At 42.7% G+C, this 25,540-nt stretch overlaps 1 protein-coding gene across 4 annotated transcripts in view; it reads left to right on the top strand.

The window, feature by feature from the left end:
- Nucleotides 1–25,540, top strand: part of GALK2 (galactokinase 2) — a 78,641-nt gene that overhangs the window by 36,902 nt on the left and 16,199 nt on the right. For all 4 annotated transcript variants that reach the window (XR_013979239.1, XM_080980458.1, XM_080980459.1 and 1 more), the window contains exons 6-8: nucleotides 9,220–9,318; nucleotides 10,526–10,678; nucleotides 18,201–18,411. Coding sequence is in view for 3 of the 4 variants with exons in the window: in XM_080980458.1 (XP_080836584.1) it covers nucleotides 9,220–9,318; nucleotides 10,526–10,678; nucleotides 18,201–18,411 (463 nt within the window). In the remaining variant the exon portion in view is untranslated. The remainder of the gene's footprint in view (nucleotides 1–9,219; nucleotides 9,319–10,525; nucleotides 10,679–18,200; nucleotides 18,412–25,540) is intronic.

Genomic DNA, 25,540 nt, shown 5'->3' with positions numbered 1-25,540 from the left:
GGCGAAACTAACTGGAAAGCTCAGGAACCAGGAAGACCAAAACTTTAATCAGGAATGGGGGAAAAATTATAGTTAATCTTGGAGACCACTGTAAGCAGCTGAAAACACTAGGATTGCAATAACACTTGTAATGTAACGAGAGCTGTAGACTTTTACAATGGAGTTGTAAAAAACATGGAATATTGAAAAAAGATGCAGTAGAAAAGGTTTAACAACAGAACCCATGGAGGGGAAGGTGGGAAGTCTAGAGATTCGGAGGAATCTTTTAATTGTGGATGTGTAGTGGTATTATTATAATTTTATACTTGTAAAACCAAATAATTTTTTTTTGTGGGGGGGAGAGTGAGAGGAGGAAGCTGACAGGCAGCAGCACCTCTGGACTGGCTGTAAGTAAGAAGGGAGGGTGGTGGGGCTGGCTAAGGTTGATGGGGCAGTGCCCCACTTGCTGCAATGGACTAACCTCCACTGGTTGTTTGGTTTAACACACTTATACCTCACTGCTCAGAACAGGCGACACCACTTTCCCAAGTGGTTTTCCACTCATGCGGTTTATAGGACTAGACCTGCTTAGCTGCAACATGTGCCTTCAGACCACGATCTGGATTTCGCGGGAAGCAGCCTTTAATTAGCAGGGCACTTGCGTTTTTAGACAACGGGAGGTTAAAGATAGACGCTGCATTGTTGGGGGCAATGGCTGAACTTGTCTGTTTGTACAGTACAGTGGTGCCCCGCAAGACGAATGCCTCGCAAGACGGAAAACCCGCTAGACGAAAGGGTTTTCCGTTTTTGAGTTGCTTCGCAGGACGAATTTCCCTATGGGCTTGCTTCGCAAGACGAAAATGTCTTGCAAGTCTTGAGATTTTTTTTCCGCTTTTTGCCCCCTTTATCTAATCTGCTAAGCCTTTAATAGCCTTTTAGCAGCTAATCCGCTAAGCCTTTAAGCCTTTAATAGCCGCTAAACCGCTAATAGCGCTAATCCGGTAAGCCGCTAATAGGGTTGCTTCGCAAGACGAAAAAACCGCTAGACGAAGACTCTCGCGGAACGGATTAATTTCGTCTTGCGAGGCACCACTGTAGTCTATTATCAGGATGCATGTTCAAAGTGAGCTATATAAGGGGTGTTTGAGCCGTTTCTGTTTGCATAATTAAAGAAAAGCAAGTTTGTTTATACTCGTCTCCAAGGCAGCTAATCTTTTCAGGAACATCCACCGAGATCTCTGCTGTAGCTAACAGACATGATCAGTGCTATTTTTCTAAAAACAGAGGCGCCAGAACTCAACATGAACACTTCCCTTGTTCTCTTATAATGGCAATTGCGCCCACCTGAGAGGTGCTGGAACTGAGTTCCGGCAAGGTCTGGCTGGAAAAAAAGCCCTGGACATGATTGAGAAGAAATGTCGAGAAGGCCCAGGGTATTAGAGCCAACAAGCAGACTGGTTGTTACAAGAGAAGTTAAGAGTAAAGAACTGGCAGAAGCCACTAATGTGAGGGCCTTATATCTTTAGTTTAGAATATACTATCACATCTACTGTCTGCCAAAACAGGAGCAGACTGTGGCCGACGGGCATAATACACTCTTCTCATGTGGTATTTTTTTTTTTTAAAAAAGGTCAATTATATGGTGATTTGCTTCTGATAACAGGCCGGGATAGCGGGAATGAGTAGTGTGATAAATGGATGGTTTTTTTTAAAAAAAAAACCCAGACATGTGCAGGCAGTTACTACATGGTAAAGGAAGTATGTCAAATCCCACAGATATTGTCTGAATAGAATACTCTGAGGTAAAGTCATGGTTTAAGAGTGATAATACTGCACAGATGTTATGTTTATCCTTCTGTGGTTGTTAGCGCCACATGGCGAAACAGCATTTAGAAGGCTCCAGAGAGGCCACTTATGAGAAGACATGGTCCATCTCTTTTAACAGTTTGATTTTTTCTCAAGGGGTTTCCACATGATGTGATTTTTTTACCACAGGGACCATGGCAGCGGTTGCTACCGTTCTGAGAACATTCCAGATGGGGTTGCCCCAGCGAGTGTTTGCATGTGGGGTGGCGTTGTGGTTTCTCAGCATCCTGACTGTTAAATCGAGCTTCTGGGAAATGGTGATACTTTTCCCCACCTGCCCCCACCTCAGCAAGCACATCCACCATGATGGTTGTGTTGTGTGGAGTGTAGCCCTTTCATGACACCCTCCCCAACACACATAATGGAAAAAAAACATTTTAGTATTGTGTAGTAATCCAGTGTTGTAGTGCACTTCCCATGTGATTTTTTAAAAATTATAAACATAAAATATACAGTCATGGTTATACATTCTAAAACATCACTTCTTACAGCTAAGACTAAGTGTAATTTGGCTAAATTGAGATGGTTGTTTAAGGCTTTCTTGTCCCCCACGGCCATTACACACTGGATTTAGAACAAAAAAAATCCTGACTTGCTTCAAGCCAGAGTTCATAGTTACATCTGAACCAGGGAACAGTGGCTTAATGTCAGTTAACAGCCAGAAAAATAATTCAGGATGTCTAGCTTGGCTATGAAGGCCTCATCTTAGTCTTCTGAAGCCAGACATTTTACAGCCAGTAGTAACACAGGTTTCAAAAACTGCCGTCTCAGGTGTACACTTTTGTCATTTTTTTTTCTCATGGAGGCGGAAGGTAAATTTATAAAAACAACTTTTCCCTGCAAATCTGTGCTTTAATTTTCTGTCGCCTCTTTAAAGCCATAGTGAATTTTCCCTTTGCCAATGCATAGATTTTCTTCAGAAGTAAGTATCAGTGAATCCCTGTTGTTGCACCGTATTCCTGTAAGTCTTGCTGTGCTGAGAAAGAGAATCACTATCAGCTTTTGCTCACTGAGTACATTCACTTATTGGGATATCTCAGTGGGCATGTCTGAGATATGAACCTAATTGCCAATTCCTTCCACGATAGTCTTCCACTTACTTGAGTGAAAGTTTTGTATTTTTGCACAAGCTGTTTCTTTCTTACTGCATCCATCATTGTTCTGCTGCTATCAGTAGAAAGACTCTGAAGCCATAGGCACAGGTCTGTTCAATTTCAGAGTCTAACAGTCCATTATATCAAGGGAGACCTTGGGCTATCTTGTGGCAAAGTTCTCCTGGATCTGCTAGTTCATCCTTGGTGGTCCTGCCAATCCTCCCATTTGTGCAAAAATAATAATAATGAACAAATGCTTGCAGCTCTAGTAGAGAATGCACACCCATCACTTGCAGATGGGACTTTTGGCAGACTGGGACCAGCAAGGACCAAAAGCTCATCACAAGAGCAGAGAAAAAGATGGGGAGAATTGCACTGCTAAATGCTAACATGCTAGTTCTTGGGCTGATTCCACTGAATGGGTTCCATGATGCAAGTTTCGTTTTCTCAAGTGATAGCTGAGTTCAAGTAGCAGTTCCTCATAGGATGAGAAGTTACATAAGATAGGAAATGCCTATATTTTGAGTTCTGTTAAGCAGTTTCTAGAAATCAGCAACCAATCTCCAGCTGTTGCTTGAAGCTACTGTGGCAAAGGCTGCAATACACATGAAAGGTTTCCTGCATTGCTTATGCATTGAATGCACAGTATTCAACCTGGTATGGGTACTATGGAAAAGTCATCAAAATTTCAGGGGGAATGTACGCATAGAGAGAATTCACATGGGATAATCTTGTGGGACTGTACCACTTAAGATTGCCCATAGGCCTGTAGGGAGGGCCTCATATTTCAGTATACAGGTACCGTATTTTTCGCTCTATAGGACGCACCCGACCATAGGACGCACCTTGTTTTAGAGGGGGAGAACAAGAAAAAAAAATTCTCCCCCTCTCTGCTCAGCACCCCTTTAGCAAAGCGGCAGGAGAAACGGAGCCCCTTCCTTTCTCCTCCCGCTTGGCTGAAGGGGTGCTGCGCAGCTCTCCCTCTTTGCTGAAGCCGGGAGAGTCTTGCTCTCCCGGCTTCAGCAAAAGGAACCCAAAGCCTTTGGAGCGCAGCACGAGGTCCCGCTGCGCTCCAAAGGCTTCAGGGATAGCCACTGCGCTCCAAAGGCTTTAGGCGGCTATCCCTGAAGCCTGGAGAGCGAGAGGGGTCGGTGCGCACCGACCCCTCTCGCTCTCCAGGCTTCAGCGAAAGCAACGCGTAGCCTCCGGAGCATGGAGGGAGTGCTCCCTCTGTACTTCAGAGGCTTCACATTGCTATCGCTGAAGCCAAGGAGCCTGCATTCGCTCCATAGGATGCACACACATTTCCCCTTAATTTTTGGAGGGGAAAAAGTGCGTCCTATAGAGCGAAAAATACAGTACCTTTGTTTGCTATGGAAAAGGAGATGTTGGAAATAAGGTAGAACCCTGTTTTGTGTGTCATGCTTTTTTTCTATATGCAGAGATTTAGGGGTGGGGGAGTTAGTTCATTTTACCCCGGGGCAACGTTCATGCATATGGACCTTACCAACTGCTGTTTGAAGTGGTGCAGTCCCATGAAGGATTTTATTTTATTTTATTCTGTTTTCAGCCTCCAGCTTTCATTTTGTTTTTTAAAAACGGCTTCAGAAACTTCAGCTGAATGCTACAGCCAGATTATTGATCAGGACTTGGGTTTAGGGAGCATATGACTCCCATTTTACAACTTCATTATCTACTGGTTCTGTTCCGAACCCAAATAAAAGTGGTGGTTATGTCTTGTAAAGCAGTAAATGGTTGGGGGCTGCCTGCCTTCTTGAATATAAACCTGCCCATGTTTTCAACTCTTTCCAAGAGACCTTTCTCTCTACCCAACCAACATCAGAAATGTGTTTGGTGGAAACTTGAGAAGTTTTCTCAGTTACTTCATCAAGCTCTGCAGTTCCCTCCCTGTGGAGGCCTAACTAGCCTCCTCTCTGATGTCTTTCCACTGGGAGGTAAAGGCCATTTTTTATAGACAGAATTTTGCCCTGGTAAGCTGCTCTGATTTTTCCGTTGCTGATTTTAGTTAACTTTAACTGCCCACTGCTTAACGTTTTCCTGTTTTATTGATCCTAAAAATAAATGAATCATTCCCATAGCTTTCATGTTCATGTCACACAGAAGACCACAAAATTCTGCTCCCCCATCAAGCATTTTCAGAGCAGTCGTTAGCCATTTTACCATATACTCTGCTCACTGTTAACTGTGTCACCCTCAGAACAGAAACTAATATTTTGCTAAGGCCAAAGTTAGCACAAATACTTAACAGCTGATTAGCATGGCAATCTTTGCCCCTTGGTTATTCAACATGCAAATAGGTTTGAGACGAGAACTAGGATTGCCATCATGTAGCCCCCCATGCAGCAAGTTTACTTGGGGGAAATGTCCAAATAAATTTGCATATTTAATGGGTTTATGCAACATATTTCACTGGGTCTATGCAACAATGGAGAGGGGAGGGGGGGAAATCCATTTTTAAAGCATTTAAGTAAGTAAAATGTTGCAACCTTTTATTATTACCTTTAAATATATGTAGAGGTGGATATAGAGCAGAAATCTTGATGCTGAAAATAGTAAAATAATGTGCCACGTCTCTCCAGTTACTAAAAAGGGATTAGAACTATGTAATTCACCATTAGTATTTTGAGTTTACCCCCAAAGAGCATTCAAGTAAGAACAGTCACCTTTTGTCTTTTTATTAAAAACATCTGTTTAATCTGGACCACCAATAACGGGCCTCCAGCTCCGCTTGGAAGTCTCCTGGAAGGTTTATTCACATCAAACTCTGTGCATATTTTCAAGTTTGTTAATCCCTTTTTGACAGCTCTGTCCTCTCAACTTGGAGTTTATGAGGGAATTTACATGGCTTAAGGAGCACTGTGAGTAGAGTCTTATCAGTTTTCACTGCATTTGCAAGCTATTCGCCCTGATTAGGGTGCTCTAAGCTCACATTTTACAGCTTCGTCTGTTTCCAGTGCCGTTATGGAAACTGAACAAGTGGGCAGGCGTGCCCACATTCTTCATTTCCAAATGCAATGAGTTACGGGCTTTATCTCACAGCCATGCCCTGGTTAATGTCATTTCTTTGGTAATTATCTAGCTTAAGGCCCCATGAAGCTGTGTAACCCTGCTGGAAGGAATACACACACACACATTCTTCCCTCTCCTTCCCCCCCCTCCCATGCTTGTGCTCCCATTACCCTATACTTAGAACAGGGATAGCCAATATGGTCCCCTCCAGATGTTGTGGGGCTACAACTTCACAAACGTGGGTATCCAGCCATTTTGGACTACAGATTCTATCATCCCTTGCCAGCAGGACCAGTGCTCAGGAATGATGGGAATTGTAGTCCAAGAACAGCTGGAAGCCCAAGTTTGGCAAACACTGGGCTACACTTCCCATCATTGCTGATCATGTGTCAGGGACTGATGAGGAGTGGTGGGAGACACCAGCCAAGGAGGCTCCAAGGGAACCCCAGAGGAGGAAGGCTCAGAGCCAGGGGATTGGTGATGGGAAACTGAGGAGAGGTCAGAGGGAGAGGGTTGGGAGGAGGGACTGGATGATGAATGGGCAACAGGGTTTAGTGAGCAGGGAGAGCCGGTGACAGGGAGCAGTTCAGACTCTGAGGGTGAAGCAGAGGAGCGGGGTCAAGAAGCTGCAGAAGAATCCGTGGAGTCTCCCTTTCCTGCTGCAACAAACTCCCCTCCCCCTGATCTCCAAGAATGCACATAATAATGAGGAGGGCAGAACAGAGGTCAGAGGTGCGCAGAAGTAGTTTCAGACTGCTTAGGAAACATCCAGGAGAGGAGACCGAGAAAGGGTAGAAGAAGGCAGGGACTTTCAATCCTGGCAACTGCTCGATAGGGGCAATACAGTGGTACCTCGGGTTACATACGCTTCAGGTTACAGATGCTTCAGGTTACAGACTCTGCTAACCCAGAAATAGTACCTCGGGTTGAGAACTTTGCTTCAGGATGAGAACAGAAATGATGTTCTGGCATTGCAGCAGCAGGAGGCCCCATTAGCTAAAGTGGTGCTTCAGGTTAAGAACAGTTTCAGGTTAAGAACGGACCTCTGGAACGAATTAAGTACTTAACCCGAGGTACCACTGTACCTGCTGGGATGGCATTTCCTTGAATAAAGAGTTAACCTCACTGACAATGGAGCCCTGCTTCTTTCATGTTGACCTGCAGCGGTGTAGCTAGCGCTCAGGTGCCTGGTACTGCACGCGTGTCCCTCAACCGGGGGCGGGGTGAGCTGCATGAAGCCTCTCCACCGCCTCCCCCTCAGTTGTGGGGCGGCTGAGGGAGAGGCGGTGGGCAGACGCAAGCCCCACGCTGCTGTTTCAGGCAGCTCAGAGCCTGCAGGTGCCCAAGCCAAAACGTCACTCCCAGGAGAGACGCGTGGCTCAGGCACGGTGCAGACCCCGTGGTAAGTGCCAGCCTCCGCAGTGTGGCGCCCAGTGCCAGCCGCATTTCGTAACGTTTCTTGACCGAACTAAAAAGTTTCGTGAGCCCATTAAAAAAAACAACAAAAAAACACCAACAACTATTTTTGTCACCCCCCTCAGTGATGATACCTGGGGTGGTCCACACCCACCGCACTCCACTTCCCCTGCCACTGCTGACCTGCACCTGTCTCCAGCCCTGACACCATGTTTCTGAGGCTAATACAAGTTTAGCTACGTATATCTGAGTGGCACTAGCATTTCAATGGTCTTGTCTCCCTGGAGATCTGATGTAAGATCAGTAGACTTTGGATATCTGTTGGAGTGTTAAGCTGGGGGTAGGCAACGTGGTGCCCTCCAGATGTTGTTGGACCACCACTCCAATCATCCCTGACTATGACTAACTATGAAACAATTTCAGGGTCCTATATAGGTCCTACATAAGGCACCAAAGAGATAACCTGTTGGATGCTGGCTTATCTCCTCTTGATAGCAGTATCCTTCTGTGTGCTTCCAATGCACTCTCCAAATGTTGTTGGAATCCCATTTTGCATCAGCCCCAGCCATCATGGCCAGTGGTCAGGGATGATGGAAGTTATAATCCAGAAACATCTATAAGGTCACTGGTCTTGCATTTATGCTCTAAGGACACCTAATGAAATAATGACACTGGGAATTTATTGGGCTGCAGCTGCATCCCATAATCTCCATCCTGCTCTAGCAATATTTGAGGTGGACCTAAAGGTATGCCTGTATGGATGTCTCATGTACCTAAGGGAAGTGTCTAAAGGAAGTACAGAAATTAGGAGGTGTACCTGGAGATGTGAGGATTGGTGGGATCAGGAACCTAACCTGGGAATCTTAGGGTGTAAAGCTGGGATCCAGTTTTGTGAACTATTGTGGTCTTCAGGTGCAGACACTTTCAAGGTTGGCAATATTGGGCCTGCATTTGGCAAGCAGTAATGTGCTCTTGGATTGGCCAAGGTTGACATAAATTGACTACTTCTTCCTGCATCTTTTATAATAATCCAAATCTTTTACATCTCCATTATGCCCAAAAAGGTTGACATAAATTGACTACTTCTTCCTGCATCTTTTATAATAATCCAAATCTTTTACATCTCCATTATGCCCAAAATTCAACATTAAACTACAAGTGTTATTCCAATCCTGCTAACGATTTTAGCTGTTTACAATGGTTTTTAAGATAAATTATAAATTTCCCCCACTCCTTATTAACATTTTGGTCTTCTTGATTTCTGATTCTTCCGGTCATTTTTGCCATTTGACCAAATTGACCACTTTTCTTTGTCTGGTCAATGAAGCAGACTCTTCTGCTTGCTGCTATCTTCAGGCTCAAATTCCCATGCTACGTCATTGATATCAGCTACCCAGAGTTGGGGAATATATTATCCAAGTTGAAAATTGGGTACAGTTACCCATAGATAGCTCCAGCCTGGGGTAAGTGAAGAGAAGCAAAAAAGCAGCACTTTCTAAATGCAGACAGCTTTGAAAAGCATACTGTCTTTGTGAGCATGCCAGAGGCAGAGCAATCCTGGTGCATATCAGAGGAGAAGTTTACAATTAGCAGTATAAAATATAGAATGCTTCATCTGAGGGAAAGCAGGGAGAAGAAGACCTAAGTATAGACTGACTGATACCAATGTAGAGATGGAGTGGCTTGGTATCAAATGTTTAGTCAACTGGTATGGAATGTGTGGGAAACTATAAAGACCTCAAAGGCATATCAACACCCCCTGCCATTAGTTCAATTGTAAAGAATGTATGAGGGAACATCCTTGGTTTGTGTGCTGAGTTCTGTGTTTCCTCAGGTGGAGCTGGCTGAACTCTGCAGCAAGAGTGAACGCTACATTGGCACAGAAGGAGGAGGCATGGACCAATCCATCTGCTTTCTTGCGGAAAAGGGAACTGTACGTACTGTCTGAGCACGAACTCAGTAGCCATTGTGTTACAACACAAGAAAGGGCTTTTATTAACTGTGCTGATGAATGACGCACAAATGGTGGGTCCAGGGCTAACTCCACAAGTCAGATATGTATTCACACCCACACGAGATAGGGAGGGCAATCAGCTTGGATGGCTTTAAAAGAAGTTTAGACAAATTCATGAAGAATAGGTCCATCTGTGGCTACTAACCCTGATGGCTAACTTTCTGCTTCCATTGTCAGAGGCAATATTCTTCTAAATTCCAGTTGTTGGAAACTGCAGGAGGGGAGAGGGCTGTTGTGTTCAGGTCCTTCTTGCAGACTTCCCATGGGCATCTGACTGGCTACTGTGAGAACAGAATGCTGCACAGAATAGGCCTTTGGCCTGATCCTGCGGGGCTCTTCTTTATGTCATTATGAATACAGTGGTACTTTGGGTTACATACGCTTCAGGTTACAGACGCTTCAGGTTAAAGACTCCGCTAACCCAGAAGTAGTACCTCAGGTTAAGAACTTTACTTCAGGATGAGAACAGAAATCGCGTGGCGGCAGGAGGCCCCATTAGCTAAAGTTGTACCTCAGATTAAGAACAGTTTCAGGTTAAGAACAGACCTCCAGAACAAATTAAGTTCTTAACCCGAGGTACCACTGCACATACCTGCACAAGGAACCACGCTATCAGTACAGAGAGATGTAACGTTAAAGTGTGGCACATCTGTTACTTATAACAACATTTGTTGTTTCCTTTCGGGAAAGTAATCATACCTTTGTTAAAAATTAGTGCAGCTGCCAGGGGCAAGGCAAAACTGCTCCAGGGGCCAGGGCTGACCTTTGGTCAGCTAGAGTTATTAACTCTTTTAAAAAATTGATCTCACTGAAAGATAACTATTAAAAATGCATTTCCAAATTAAAAAGGGGTTCAAGTTTGATAAGAAGAAGGCGGAGGAAGAGGAAGAGGAGTTTATTATTTATACCCCACCCCAGCAAAATATAAAAACATTAAAAAAACCAAACATAAAAACTTAACTTAACTTGGTTTTCTTTTTGCTGCTGGTTTATGCTCACTGCTCCAAATGGTAGGGTGGGGGGAGAGAGAGAGTCTGCAGGTAAATGATGTGTGATTTATTCATCTTAACTGTTGTGCTGCCTACTAGTCAAAATAACTCTACTATTTATTTTTTTCTTTCCGTAGGCCAAGCTGATACAGTTCAATCCCCTTAGGGCTACTGATGTGAGGCTTCCAGAGGGAGTAGCTTTCCTTATTGCTAACAGTTGCGTTGAAATGAACAAGGCAGCGACTTCTCATTTTAATATTAGGGTGATGGAGTGTCGTCTGGCTGCAAAGGTACTGCATGGCTTTCATCAAACCCTAATGAAACCATCATCCAAATATGTGCTGGCTGCAACTCTTTCCACTCTACCAGTTGTTGCTTTATTTTAACACCAGGTCAGGTGCTGCCTCAAAGGGCATGTTTATCTCTTCAGGGTCTGGATTCAGGCCATATATACATGACGGATGGAAGAGAGGGATGGAATTTAGCCCTTAATGTGTGTGTTTCCATTTGGGTAGCATAGCACTAAAAAGGAGTCTGCCCAGGAAGGGCAAAATAAATTATCTTTGTCAAAGCTGATCTCACTTAATGAGAGAGCGCAATCTAATTAATCCCAGGAATATAAAACAAAATGCTTTAATAGCAATGTATTCATTCTTAAAACAAGGAAAGGAAATGGAAATCCATACATTTAAATTCATGAAATAGCATTCCATTTATTTGTATCTTATTGAAGATTGGATTTTATGCACCTGATAAGCTGTAGAAAGTAGCACTCTCCTCAAGCTTGGGTTCAAATTATTCCATGTGTTTCATCCAAAGCAACCACTTTACCACATACACAAGTTACAGCAAGCCTTACTCAGAGAATTGGTTACCAACACACACCCACACACCCCACAAACACATTTTCCTGTGATGAAAGGTGGTATACAAATTTAAAAAAATAAAATAAATCTTATACACTCAGTTGATTGTTGAGTGAGTCAGCAAGTTATAAACTTACTTAATGACAAGGTGACCTTCAGAGACTTTGCTCCTTGAGAATCATCTTACATGTCTGTGGTCCAGTTCAGGCATAACACTAAGCCATTGTTTAGAGCAAATCCCACTTTGCTCAGTTCAGGTGTCATGGGAAAATGTGGTTTAATTCTAAAGTTAAAGCTTTCAAACTCCATGTGCTCTCCAAGAAGAATGAGAACAAGCCTTGTTCCCATAACATTATGATTGGTTAAAACAAACTGGGATCAAATCTTGGTTTGATATCCTAGTTTGTTAACTGGTCACCTTTACAGCAGATAAGAGTAGTTCAATCTGGGGAGAAGGGCAGGATGTCTAACAGTTGATTTATAGCAACCTCACCAAACTACAATCCCCATGATTCTTTTAGAGAAGCCAGAATAGTTTAGCTATGAAACTGATGTAGCCTAGGCCTTTGATTCCCTCTTCCCTCTCTCTTAATCGGCCTGCAGCGTGATTGTGCTAACCAAAGAGAAGAGCCAGAAAAGAAGAGCATATCTTGGCAGCTGAGAATTCGTTGGAAGAGATTGTAGATCCTTAACTGCCAGGAAATGCCTTGTGTTAGATTCACTGTTCTTGACAGCAGTGCAATAGAGAGATTTTTTCCCCCATTTCTTTTTAAAATCCACGTTATATTTTGCCATTTCATATGGGTGCATATTTTCCCACTCAAGCTTACTTTAAGGTTATTGATGAGAGCTAGTAGAAGCCCTTTGTGATGCACCCGTTGCTGGGCTGTACCATTTGAGACAGGGGAGGAATTCAAATATCTGAATGCCTCCTCCACACGACATACATCTCACACATCCTAAATAGCATGTTAGAGAGAAAGTTATAGGCTTGCTAAGCTTTTTTTTTTTTAATGTGTGAGGCACATTTCTTGTGGAGCATTCAAACATTCAGCATATACAGCCTAAAATGATGCAGCCCAACAACAGATAACATCACATGTGGCTTTCGCTGATCTATTTTAGCTTTTAGTGGAATGCATTACAATTGGAAATAGCAATTCTGCCCACAGTTTATGGGGAGCAAACTGGTGACTTCCAAAGCTGAAGTCAAGAGTCATTAGACCAGATGTTCCGCTGGTTGGATCTGTCTAGTTTTCCTAGGAAACCTGTCCGTTTACAGCCTTCTACGGGAGATGACTGGCACAACATTTGTGTTGGCTTCTGTGGTTCCTTTAAGTTACAAAGTTTAGGATTCTGCATTGTGAGGACATTGCTGTAACTATAATTTATTATTATATATAGTGGGTTTTCTCCCCCTTAAAAGGAGCTCAGGATAGCATATATGGTTCTTGCCCTGGCACATGAAAGTACCTGGAACCTGTGTTCATCATGTGTAGTCATTCTTCATATGTTGAGGATGGCAACACAACATCAGGTCTTCTCAGTGGTGGCTCCCCAGCTGTGGAAGACTCCCTAGAGTGTTGTGCCTGGTGCCATCACTGTCCACCTTTGGTTGCCAGGTGAAGATGCACAGGCAGTTAGCTCTTAGTTGGCGTTCATCTTTTAGTTTATTTTGTGATGTATTTTAAATTTGGCATTGCGTGCTTTTTTAAACAAGTTGTAAATTGCTTTGAGACTTTTTTTAGTACATGAAATAGACTAAATAAATAAATAATATAATCATAATTTTCTCTTTCAAGCAATTCTGTGAGGTTAAGAGACTGTGACTACCCCAAGTCACGTAATGAGCTCCAGCACTGGGGATATGAGCCCAGATTTTCATTCAGGATTCTAACCCCCTTTTACCACATTGGCTGTCAACTTAGCTGCTCTTCAGTTTGACATTAAGATCACTAGAGATATTCAGAAACATTGATGCTACATTAAAAAACCCGAAACACATCACTTTAAAAACAACCCTTCATTGCCTCTGCATATGCTTGAGAGGGACAATTTTAATAGAATGCTAAACTCTTTAAAATGTTTGGCAAGGAAGTGCTGTCTTGGGTCCCTAGAAAAACCAACAGATGTTAGAGAAATATAATCGCTGTAACTGGGATGCACGAAAGAATTGTTTTTAGTCTCACTGACAAGATGAGTAAAAACAAGGTCCCTTTAATGCTTTGGCATGAATTAATGCCTAAATATGTGTTCACTATAATGTCTGAAAATGACTCTGATTTAAATAGTAGCAGACCCATGTGATAAGAACTATAAACCTTACAAAGTACACTAGATGGCACCAAAAGTAGTTCATAAAAAACAACAACACCTGCATGAAGGGAATTAAAACAGGAAAAAAGGCAAGCTAAAATTGAAAAAAGCAATAGGAGGAAAGCAACACCTTTAACAGAAGTTTCCTTCTCAGTAATTTTCTCTCTCAAATGTATAGTTTTATTAAGAGATTTCCAGTACAAGGACTCATTCTCCTAGTGAAATGAAAGCTAGGTGCAACCACAACATGGCCTCTCCCAAAAACTTCATTCACCTAAGTGTGGTTGTTGTTCCTTCCACTGTTTATTTTATTGGCTGTGGAGTGTAGAGCCCAAAACTGCAAATAGGGTTACGTGTGTGTAGGTAGATCCAGGTAGGGAGAAGTCCTTGAAATACTGGGGTCCTCTTGAGGTACATAAGTCTTTATAGGCTAAAAACCAGCCCTAGGAATTGAGCCAGTAAACTAATTGGTACCCACTGCAGTGGTGGCAGAATTGGTGTTACATGCTTAGATCGCAGATCCTGAGGAGAGTGGAAAGTAGAGCAGAAGCAGGCACAGGGTGGTCGCCTTCACTTAAACCCCCCCCCCCCCCAAATAAAATCCTTCCTACACGGTCTTGTGCATTGAAGAGGATTCTCGAGAGCTTTTTAGGGCACATATTCAGTTCATGCAGGGCATTGACTAGGTCTTTTGAGCATCACTGTCAGCCTGGAAGCACCAGGAGGATGCTAGAATGAGATATGATTAGTAGCTGTGGGCAAAGATGCTCTCCCTTGAAGTCTGTCCACAAATACTCATCATTAAGGACATTGATGGGAGAGTGCTTTTAACCTCCTGTTCTATTTGTCACCTGTTGTCTTGTTTCTCACCACTGTGATAAAGGAATGAACCCTTTTTAGAAACCTCCAACCTTTTTTTGTTGAAATTATAGGGGTGATTTCTCTTTTCACTCCCCATGTTAAGGAAGGACATCTGAAACTTTTATATTCATTTCTTCATGGCTTTCTTGTTCTCAACTAGGCTGCACTGGCAGCTTGCAAATGTCATAATGCCATACGATTGAATATATGAAGTGTGACAGCCCAATTGGGCTACTTTAGAGTGGATCTGAATGCACTTTTATCAGTGTAATCTAGGACTGGGAGCAGACCGCATTCTTCGCTTGAAAAAGACTCGAACCTCCTATTAAAATTTGCCCTGACAAAAAAAGCTCCTTCATTTAGACACAGTTGTGGTTGAGAATATGTTTCTTCTTAAGATAAAGTCATAATTAAAAAACCTGAAACAAACAAATAAAGGACCCCTCAGGACATTTGCAATGAAAGGTTTCATCACTGACAATATTTTTGCACCCTTGTCTTCAGGGAAAGTAACCACAATCACTGCTCCAGTCTAGCCAGCGCTGGATCACAGCCAGAATTTAATATGACCCAGGGCTCACCAAGACTTCACTCCACATCTTGCTTTCAGTGCCAGTAAATGCCTTTGACCATCTACAGTCTTTCATTGCCACTGAATAACCACAATTAACCCCCATACATCTGAAATCTAGGCCAGATGGTCTTCAAGGCAGGCTTGAGGCCTAGTTTTTTTCTTTCCTTCCCCAGATTAGTAACTAAGCCCTGATAATGACCCCTTCACCATATGTATGTTTATGTCATTTCTCATTATTGGAATCCTTATATCATTTATATTTTTATCTCCTCAGTGGTGTGGGGTGCTGGCAAAATGCCCTCTGCTTTTGCACAGGTGTAGAGAGAGTGCTGTAAGATGAGCAAGGAGTGTGGGTCTGGAAAATCTGTGGGGATTCATTTTTCGGGGAGGGGGGTAAAGTTTTTTTTATTATTCAATTTTATAATGTATATGAAAAATAACAACAAAAATTTAAAAATGAAGAAAAAAACCTATAAAATAGGCACACAGAATGAGTAGCTGCAGATAAAATAACAAAGTCCAAGTGAAGACTATTAATTTTATCAGAATATCAAGTATAGTTCCAGATTTGCCAGACTTGTGATGAGGGTTGTCTTGAAAATGATGGTTCCGTTTTTATGTTATGAAGGAATGTCAGATCATATAAAAAGTGTCTGGAGGTTCTAGTCCTTGTCAAAATCCCAAATTATGTGTGATTTTCTCCATTATAGCTGTATTCCAAAGAATGGTACCAAGCATCAAGTGTAAGATTTTGGACTGTTTTCCACTGAGTTGCAATTACTATTTGCGCTGCCAAGATCACATATAAGACGAATACTTTTGATAGTATATTTACATTGCTGTTATCAAAAATATTCACTAACATTAATTTTGGACAACAAACAATAGTTTATTTAGTAATATTTATCATTTCTGTTGTGGGGCTTCATTTAAGCCAGGACTCTGTAGGGGTTAGCTCAATAATATGTTTTCAGTGCTAGGGACTGGTCAGGGAATATGAGAATACTGAAAACGGTGCCTCTGAACATGCCCAGAGTGCATTATAATTTCCTCATTGTTGAATATTCACCCCTAGGCTAAGATGATATTTCCTCCCTCCACAAATACTTCTTTCTGTCTCTGTTATGTCAATATTTGCCTTTGTACGCCTGCTGCCTAAAAATGTTCTAAATATTTGACCCCCCCTTTATTTTAGTTGCTATACCCAAAATTGTGCAAAAAAGGGGGAAATTAACAAGCACAAGACCTATTCATTTGCTTCATCTGCATAAATTTACATTTTAAGGAAATTGAAGTGGTGGTTTAAGTGCTGTGCATTTTCTACAAAAGGAGGGTGTTATGGCTAAAAATCTGTCTGGGAATGATTCTTCCCTCTGTACATGGAATTCTTCTGAATCTTAGATGAACATATGAAACATCTTTATTCTGCATCAGACCACCAGTCTATCTAGACCGATGTCATCTGATCTCCAGGGCTGCTCTCCAAGGTTTCAGGTGGCAGGAGGCAGGGTGCCTTTCCCATCACCTGATCACTTGGGCTGGATGATCCTGCAACCTTATACGTGCAAAGAATGTGATCTGTCACTGAGCTGTGATTCCCTCCCCCTTGGTGCATGAGGTCTTGTTATGATTTTCCACAGTGGTGCACATGCTCAGAGCCGCACACATTAGTTCACATATTCTGGGCTGTAGAATTTTCACTGAAAATACACCCCCGTGATGTGGTCATCAGACCTTTCATCTCTCTTTTCAGAGTGCTTTCCTGTTTTTATGTTGGAAGAGTAATGAAAAAATTGAAGGAATTCAGCTGCACTTTTCTCAAAAGCAGAGCAGAAATTTACACCCCACACATCTTTGGGTGACCAGAACTACCCATGATTCTGCAAAAATGTTTTTCAGTCTTGTCAGATTGCTTTCGTGCAACAAAGTTGAACACTTGGGAAAGATGAGGCTCAGCTGTCAGAACGAGATCAAAGTTAACTAATGCAGAAATACTCTTTCCAGGAATAGCCAGCCGTGTTCAGTTCAGTATATATGAGCAGCTGTTTGAATACCAGTTTATGTGTCTTTGAGGGAGTGGTCTGTGCTGAACATCAGGGCTCTTTATGGTGACTGGTCCACTATAATGGCAATTAAATGTTGAAGATTAACCACAGATCACCACAAGATTGCCCCAAGACATTTTGGTGCATGAGGCAGAAAATCACAAGCAACACCTCCCTCCCACTACTTAACACGGGGCTCAATCCAATGGGAAGATCTCCTGCTCTGCGGTTCTTCTCAATGTCCCAATTAATTCTAGTGGCTTTTGAAGAGGAGTTGTTCTTGGTGGACTGTGCCCTAGAGAGTCTAGTCTGGGTGTTTCTGTTGCCCCTAAAACCCATCATTCTGGAAGTGGCTGTTTCACTTATCTTGTGGTAAGTTCACACCATACCACTTCCTGGATTAGTTTCCATCTGGACAGCCTAAGAATCAAACCAAGTTTGTTTTAAGCAGAACTTCTGGCTGTTTTTAGGCTTTATGTGCCAGAAAATCTCCAGGACATGGTGATTATGTGGCTTTATAAAAGTCATTTTTTGTGTATGTGCACAGCTTCGGATCTCAGTATGTAAAGGGGAAACATTTCCTGTATATGCCTCCCTTAGGATAAGCAGAGTCCTTTTATGAGTGTCCTCTCCCTCTGAAGTATGCAGGTTGGCAATGAGAGTTGAGGTATTGTCAGTGCTGGTTCCTGTGATGTAAAACACTCTCCCTAGAGAGGCCCATCTGACACCAACAGTAACTCCTTTTCAGCGCCGTGCAAAGAGCTTCTTTGCCTTTTAGCCTGGTTCCCTGTAACATCACTTCACCTGAGAGAGCCGCCAGAAGACCCTTGGAACTGGACCTCAGTGTCTGGGCTGAACAATGGGGCTTTCTTCACATTTAATCTTTTTCCTTGATATATAAAGTGACTTTATTACATTTTGCAAGGTGCTATGGTTTAACGTACTTATCCCCTTAAGTGGGAAGAGTCTGCTATATTTTCCAATTCTTTAAATTAATCTTGCTGCCAATATCATGTTAAAAATTATGCTGTTCTTTGTGCTTTTCAAAGAGTTTTCTCTTAAAGAAAAAATAGCTTGTAAGGGTTTTTGAGGAAATGTTTTGTATTAACTTCAAACTGCTAAGATGTCTATGCATTGTTTGTTGTTGCAGCTTCTAGCAAAATCCAGAGGCCTAGATTGGAAAGCAATGGCAAAGCTCCAGGAAGTGCAGGTCAAGCTGAAACTAAGCTTAGAGGAAATGCTGGCTGTGGTTGAGGAGGTGTTTCACCCTGAGCCTTACAGCATAGAGGAAATTGGGAAAAACCTGGGAATTAGCTCCAAAGAGCTACGCACTCAGATCCTCAGCCAGAACACACAAGACGGTGAGTGCATGCCAAATTGGAGGTGGTGGTGATGGTCAGCGAATGTTTCCATTTATGTAAAGGATAATAGGCAATAGACGTGGAAATATTTTACATTTTGTATAACCTCAAGTGGACCTTCTTTTGGAATCTTTGTAGAGTAAAAGGGTTGATTGTGTTGTGACCTTTTTAAAATGAAGTGGAGAAAATGGAACTGAAATGTTATCTGATTAGTCAAGGCAATATACTGATAAATGGCTTGGTTATTAAAAATACAGGATTGAATTAATTGCATGCAGCCTTCTAGGTCAGCAGTGGACAACTGGTAGTTTTCAAATGAACTTTGGCTCCTGAGAAATCATCATTCGGCTTACCACTTACTTGTGTGTCAGATAGCCTCTTCCTTCCATGATAGCTCCGTGGTACATAATAATCTGGACCTTTTAGCTGGAGGAAGATGTGTGTGTGCTTGTTCTAGATTGGCTCTCTGGCCTGTGTAGTTGCTGACCACTGCTCCGAGTCACTTGGCCCTAAAACAATTCCCACCAAAAGAATATCAGAGGCAAATGAATAGCCTGTTGGGTTTGGACAAAGGATACCCAGTTTGAAACCCCTCCTCATCCATGACACTGAGTAGGTTGGCTTTGGGCAAAGTCCAAATCTGTGTCATAGTTGCTTCACGTGTTACAACATGCCTACATGCAGATCTATCCACATGCATGTTTTCCTTGCACACACATTGGGAAGTCACATTGGCTGTAACTTAGCAGCACAATAAAACAAACAAACAAACATACATGTGGACAGTTGTCGTATGTTTCAAGCTACCCACACATTTCTTACAGATTTTGTCACTGATAGGATTAAGGAAGATAACTGTGCAACATAACACCGGTCTTGAAAGACCTACATTGGCTCCCAGTATGTTTCCGAGCACAATTCAAAGTGTTGGTGCTGACCTTGAAAGCCCTTAACGGTCTCGGTCCAGTATATCTGAAGGAGTGTCTCCACCCCAATCATTCTGCCCGGACACTGAGGTCCAGCACTGAGGGCCTTCTGGAGGTTCCCTCACTGTGAGAAGCCAAGTTACAGGGAACCAGGCAGAGGGCCTTCTCGGTAGTGGTGCCCTCCCTGTGGAACGCCCTCCCACCAGATGTCAAAGAGAACAACAGAGAACAACAACTACCAGACTTTAAGAAGACATCTGAAGGCAGCCCTGTTTAGGGAAGCTTTTAATGTTTGATGTATTAAGGTATTTTAATATTTTTTGGGAAGCCACCCAGAGTGGCAGGGGAAGCCCAGCCAGATGGGCGGGGTATAAATAATAAATTAAATAAATTAAATTAAATAAAAACAGGTGAAGCAACACTGAGATATGTTCCCATCCCAATCTTTTAGGATGCAGCAGGGACAAACTAAATCAATGCATGCAACTTATGTTCTTCAACTACTTTAAAGGACAGTGCCAATGGGGCAAAAAATTCTGGTTCTGACATGGGAGATATGTGATCAAAGCAACTTGCATGCCTCAGAAAACCAAAGGAGGTCGGGGAACGAGACCGGCTTTTCTGTAAGATATTTAACATGTGTTCTAAATTCTCTCCTTTGAAATAAATAGAGGCTATTTTGATTTTGATCATTTGGCGGGGGAGGTAACTTTTGATTTAGGAAGTGAATTTAATCTACTCTTATTTGCTTGGCATATCGTCTTAGTATTTCTGCCTATTATTAAATGAGCCAACCACATTTTGCTGTGCACATGGAACATTTTTAGAATGTTGGCTGCGTCTATATTTAAAGCCTAGATCTCCCCCCCCCCTTCATGTTAATATCTACAGTTTAATGTGAATAACCAGTGCACTAGTGCACCATTGCCCCAAAGTTCACACTCCGGCTGCACCATGCACCTGGGTTTGGCTTATCACGTTGTCTGAACCTGGGCTTGTGGTTTGTTTTCCCTCCAACCATGAGTGGCAAACAAGGTTTGTACTTAGCTTACTGCTTGTGGTTTGTGTGGAGGAAACAAATCACAACATGAAGTTCAGACAGCATGGCAAGCCAGACTCTAGTTTGCTTAGTGCATGGCAGCAGCAGGAGCAAGAGAGGAATTTCCCAGGAACTTTTGAGCAACGCTCACTCCATATTTATTATTTCACCAATATTACTATGCATGGTGCTCTTGGAGTAACATAAGCAAAGAACAAACAAACCCAGGCCCCTGTTCCCAGAGAGTTTACCATTTTAAATGTCAGCAGAGAGGGAAGGAATATAAGGGAAGAGCAACAGGTGGCGGCAGATGCACTTACTGTAGGTACTTGGTTTTGTTTCAGGGTGAGGACTACAGGCTTAGGTGATTAACTAGGGTGAGATTTTCCTAGGGATTTGAAAATTGTACCACAGGTGTCTTCTGGGGACATCAAGGAAGACAGGGCAGAGCTGCTTGTAAAGGAAGAGGAAAATTTCCAGGCTTATTATCATGGATTGAAGTGGGTTCTAGATTGGGGTGTGTAGCTGTATTTATTAATATCTCCTCCAACAGAATACAGTTTAGATTCAGTTATTTTCGGCCCCTCTCCCCCCTACTTCCGCTTCTTTGGGCACCTTATTCTTGTAGGAAAGACTTTTCAGTGTGAAAAGTCCAAGGGAAATGTTATCCCATATAGCGTTTGCAGATGTTAGTCGAACAGAATTGGTCTTAGGATGTGGCGTGACTCTGATTCTGTGTGATAAAGCCAACAAAAATGGGTCATAGAGTAAGCCTGTTGTTTTCATTGGTACAAGACAAAACTTGGTTACAGATTCTTGTTTAGTTGCAAGGGAGAAATAGGAAAATAAAAATTAGAATTTATTGTTTGTATAACCCTCAGCTTGGTTTTGGAATGCTGAAGTACACAAAACAAAGAGATTTCTGTCTTTTCCCAGTGTATTTAAATTATACATTACTGCATATTGTTATGGGAACTGAAATAACTGGTCGAAAGGGAACCTTTGTAAAGATTTCAAAAAATATTTTAGTTCAGTTCCTTTTCTGTTTAACGAACTTGTTAAGCAAACTATATATTATCTTATTTTCCTTTCTAGAAACAGAATTAATATTTTGTTAAAATTTTTTCTTTAACGTAGTTAAATTATTTGCTGGACTTGCTAACTGGAGGCAACGGTACCTTGTAGTAACAAAAGATAGTTGAGATGCCTTGCTCATGTTTCTGTGTAATATTAAAATTTGCAGTTAGTAATTTTTATTATTGCACCCATCCTGTATCCATGGAACTCATTATGGATATTAGGGAAGGGGTGGTACCTCTGGTGGAGGACATATTATGCTCCTTCCAGAATAATTTATCCACCTTTGGTCCTCACCCTACACTCAGCTCCCACCTGTGGCTGCTAGAAGCTGTGAGCATGCGACAGCGGCCACACCCCAGAAATGGCTTTGATTGGCAGGCTAAACCAGGTAAGGATAGCCAATGGGTCTCAGACCCTTGGTGAGTTAGGGACTTCCCCTGCATGCAAAGACAGGCTCCAGCAGATTGAAGAGACAAGTGGGTCCAACGGTCAAGAAGGCGGCTTCTGCCCATGCTCTAGAGGGAAGGGAAGGGCAGAAAGAACTTGTCAACCTGGGAAGGTAGCCCATCTAGGAGAAAGAAAACTCTGGTCCTAAACCCTTGCAGCTTGAGGGATATATCTGGGAGAAGAAAAAGGCTACGGAGCAAACCCTACACAAATCCAGAGTAGAGTCCCTATGACAGTTGGATGGAGCCTTGTATGCCTCCTTCCGGCAACTCCTGCAGCCAAGATAGTACCAAACATATTGCTCTGCTTTCCTTTGGACCACATCAGTGAGGCTGAGAGGGGGGTCTTGTTGTCTGGGCAGCCCAGGACCTTCACACATTGCCCAGGCTTGCACCCTGGGAAGATCACTTCAGTGCTGCCAACACAGCAGTTCGACTTCACTCCTTGCTGCCAACACAGCAGTTTGACTTGCACATCCCATTGTCTTCTGAGACCGACAGATGCCAACAACAACAACATTATACTGTATCTTGCTCCTACTGCTCCTTTCAGATTCAAGTTGAAAGCCTAGATCAGGGGTCGGCAACGTGCGGCCCATGGGTCGGATGCGGCCCATGAAGACTGTTTTCCCGGCCCACAAGCCACCCCTGAACTGAGCCATCCACTCTGCGAGTCCCCCGCGCGCTGCACTAAACCGGCGCAGCGCAGTGCAGGGACTCGCCAAGCGGTGCCGGAAATTGCGCCTGCGCACGTGCAGATACTGGAAATCGCGTCTGTGCATGTCCAGACCCTGAAAATCGCTTCTGTGCAGGTGCGATTTTTGGCTTCTGGGCTGGCACAGAAGCAATTTCTGGCACCGCGGACATGCGCAGATGCAATTTCTGGCATCACGCTGCGCCAGTCCAGCCCACAGATGATCTCCGTGGGAGTGATCCAGCCCATGGCCGGTAAACCTTGCCGACCCCTGGCTTAGATCCTAATTTAGAACAAGAATGGGAATACTTAGTTCCATTTGAAGGATCTTACTTCTTGGTTATTTGCTTACATGGCTAAGGTACACTTTACCACCACCATTTGTTCTGTTTTGCTTCGCTCTACTTGTTATGGGGTGCTTGTTGCTGTTTTGAAAAATAAAATACACATTGTATGAGTATGCCCCATCACAGCAAGGCATTCTACAGTAAAACAGTGCCTTCATTTCCCCTATAAAATGTGGGATTTGTTTCCCTCTAAGTAAAGTATTTTAAAACAGTTTGTTCCCTTTCATAAGAACAACAAACAAAAAAAACCTTCCAGTCTAATTTTGATGTGTAAACCTGGGGGCAGAATTATCTTAAGAGTTAAAAGCATCCAACCAGTTTGTTGTGGTTTTGGCAAAATCTTTTTCTACATACAGCTTTACATCCTGGAAGTATCGGCCGGCAAAGTAAATCTCAAAGTACTTTGTACAACTATGGCAAGTCAAGTTGCTCAGATTGCAATCCTTACCTATTTTCAGCGGTGGTTACTTCTGTGTAGATATATGTATAGGATTGCACTGTCAAAGGCCTGTGATCCAAGAATAACTTTATCAGAATCTCTGCCCATAAAAGTATCTCTGGCGATGGACTTGAAAGGGTTTAGTTTATTTCATTATTCATTTGCTGCTTTGTGCTGAGGCAAAATGGCTTGCATTTAAAAAAGGTAAAAAATTAAAACAGAAGAAATGTAAAAGCAATAGATGGATTTCATACAGTGATAAACAGCAGTACAGTCTTGGGTTGAATATGCTTCATGTTGAGCGCGTTCGAGTTGCGCTCCGCGGCAACCCGGAAGTAACGGAGTGCGTTATCCCTGGGTTTCGCCGCTCGCGCATGCGCAGATGCTCAAAATGACGTCACGTGCATGCGCAGAAGCGGTGAAAAGCGACGCACGTGCGTGCAGATGTGCCGTCGCTAGTTACATTTGCTTCTGGATGCGAACAGGGCTCCAGAACGGATCCCGTTCGTATCCAGAGGTACCACTGTATGTACAACATTTAAAAGTCAGCAATAACATACCAAAATAATCCAGAAACAGTTTATACATTAACAAATATGGTAACTGGAATTAGAAAGTTTTTCCCAACTGAGAAAAAGGGTGCCTGGCTATTAGGGAATTCCAGTCTTGGGGTCACCAGGGTTACCACATGTGGATGGGGACAGAAAGCAGAACTCCAAGGCTGGTCCTAAAGGCTTTGCAGGTTCATATGATAAACAGAGGATTTTAAAAAATCATATTGTCCTTAGAGAATGCTTAAGGCTGATGTAAATGTTACCTTCATAGCTTTGGTACAGCATCTTGTGGGTAGATGGAATGATGGGGTTACTTTCTTTATTAGGACCATCAGCACACTGGGCAGAGTGACAATGTTGGGGCAAGTTCCCATGTCATCCTGTCCATGGCCGTGCTTGACATTTGTTAGCAACCTTAGAGTTGACTGCATGAAAACAGCTCTATTCACAAAATCAGACTTAAGGTGTGCTAAGCTGTTTTCTTGAGTAGGGTGCTGAGACGTGAGTGCTACTTCGTTAAATAATGAGCACCAACACTTGGATTCAGAAGGACAGATTCATACATAAATAGCAACAGCCAGGCTGCATTGCTTAACCTTAATCCAGAAGTGGAGAAAGCAGTAGCCGGAGAAAAGAGATAAATTGTGCACAGTGACGTCTTGTGCAATGGTCTCTGAGTCAATCCCTTTTGGGGTCTATGTCACCCTTGCTGGTTCTGCTAATCTCCCGGTTTGTCAGCCGGCTGGCAAAGCTCTCAGTTGGAGGCTTGGACTTCGTAATCCCAGAGGTTCTTTTTAGTTCTGTGATCCTGCTTTCTGAAAAAAAGTAAAACCATTTTTTAAAAGGCAGTTTTATCCTATAAAGAATAATAAAAGTCTAGTGTTCCATTTTAAGGAGATTTCATAAAGCAAGGTGCTGTTACCTGAGCTTGAATAAACATTATACAGTGGTACCTCGGGTTAAGTACTTAATTCGTTCCAGAGGTCCGTTCTTAACCTGAAACTGTTCTTAACCTGAAGCACCACTTTAGCTAATGGGGCCTCCTGCTGCCGCCGCGCTGCTGGAGCCCGATTTCTGTTCTTATCCTGAAGCAAAGTTCTTAATCTGAAGCACTATTTCTGGCTTAGTGGAGTGTGTAACCTGAAGCGTATGTAACCTGAGGTACCACTGTACTATTAGAATGAAGGGCACTTACAACTTCATATGACTGTCTGAAAGGATGCCATTTTATTTATTTGCTTGTTGCTCCGTAAGCTCTATGTGCTTTATTTTCAAAAGGTCAGTTGTTTCTGTGTGATGAAGAGCTGCTGTTTGGAATGTGTAGGACGCTCTAGGTGAGTCATCTGGTGGCACAGGGCAGTACAAGGATATTTGGAGAGCTTTTGTATGTATGTATTTATTAAACAAACGGTTTTTTATTAGGAGTAGCAGGGGCAGTGAAGAATCAACCAGCAAAGCAACTCCAGGCCCAAATATTTTGGACCTAAAAAACTGGTTATTATGGAAAACAAAACAAAAAAAGTTCTTAAAACACACTTCTGTTTCTAAACTTAATATTGGATACATCCAAACAAAAGCCTTTGATTTTGCTTTGAACTTTGCTT

Source organism: Podarcis pityusensis (genome assembly GCF_964106645.2).
Source record: "Podarcis pityusensis genome assembly, chromosome: 14".
In the NCBI taxonomy this organism is placed as follows: domain Eukaryota; kingdom Metazoa; phylum Chordata; class Lepidosauria; order Squamata; family Lacertidae; genus Podarcis; species Podarcis pityusensis.
The sequence above is the reverse complement of the archived record's forward strand: the minus strand, read 5'-3'. Positions and strand labels throughout refer to the sequence as shown.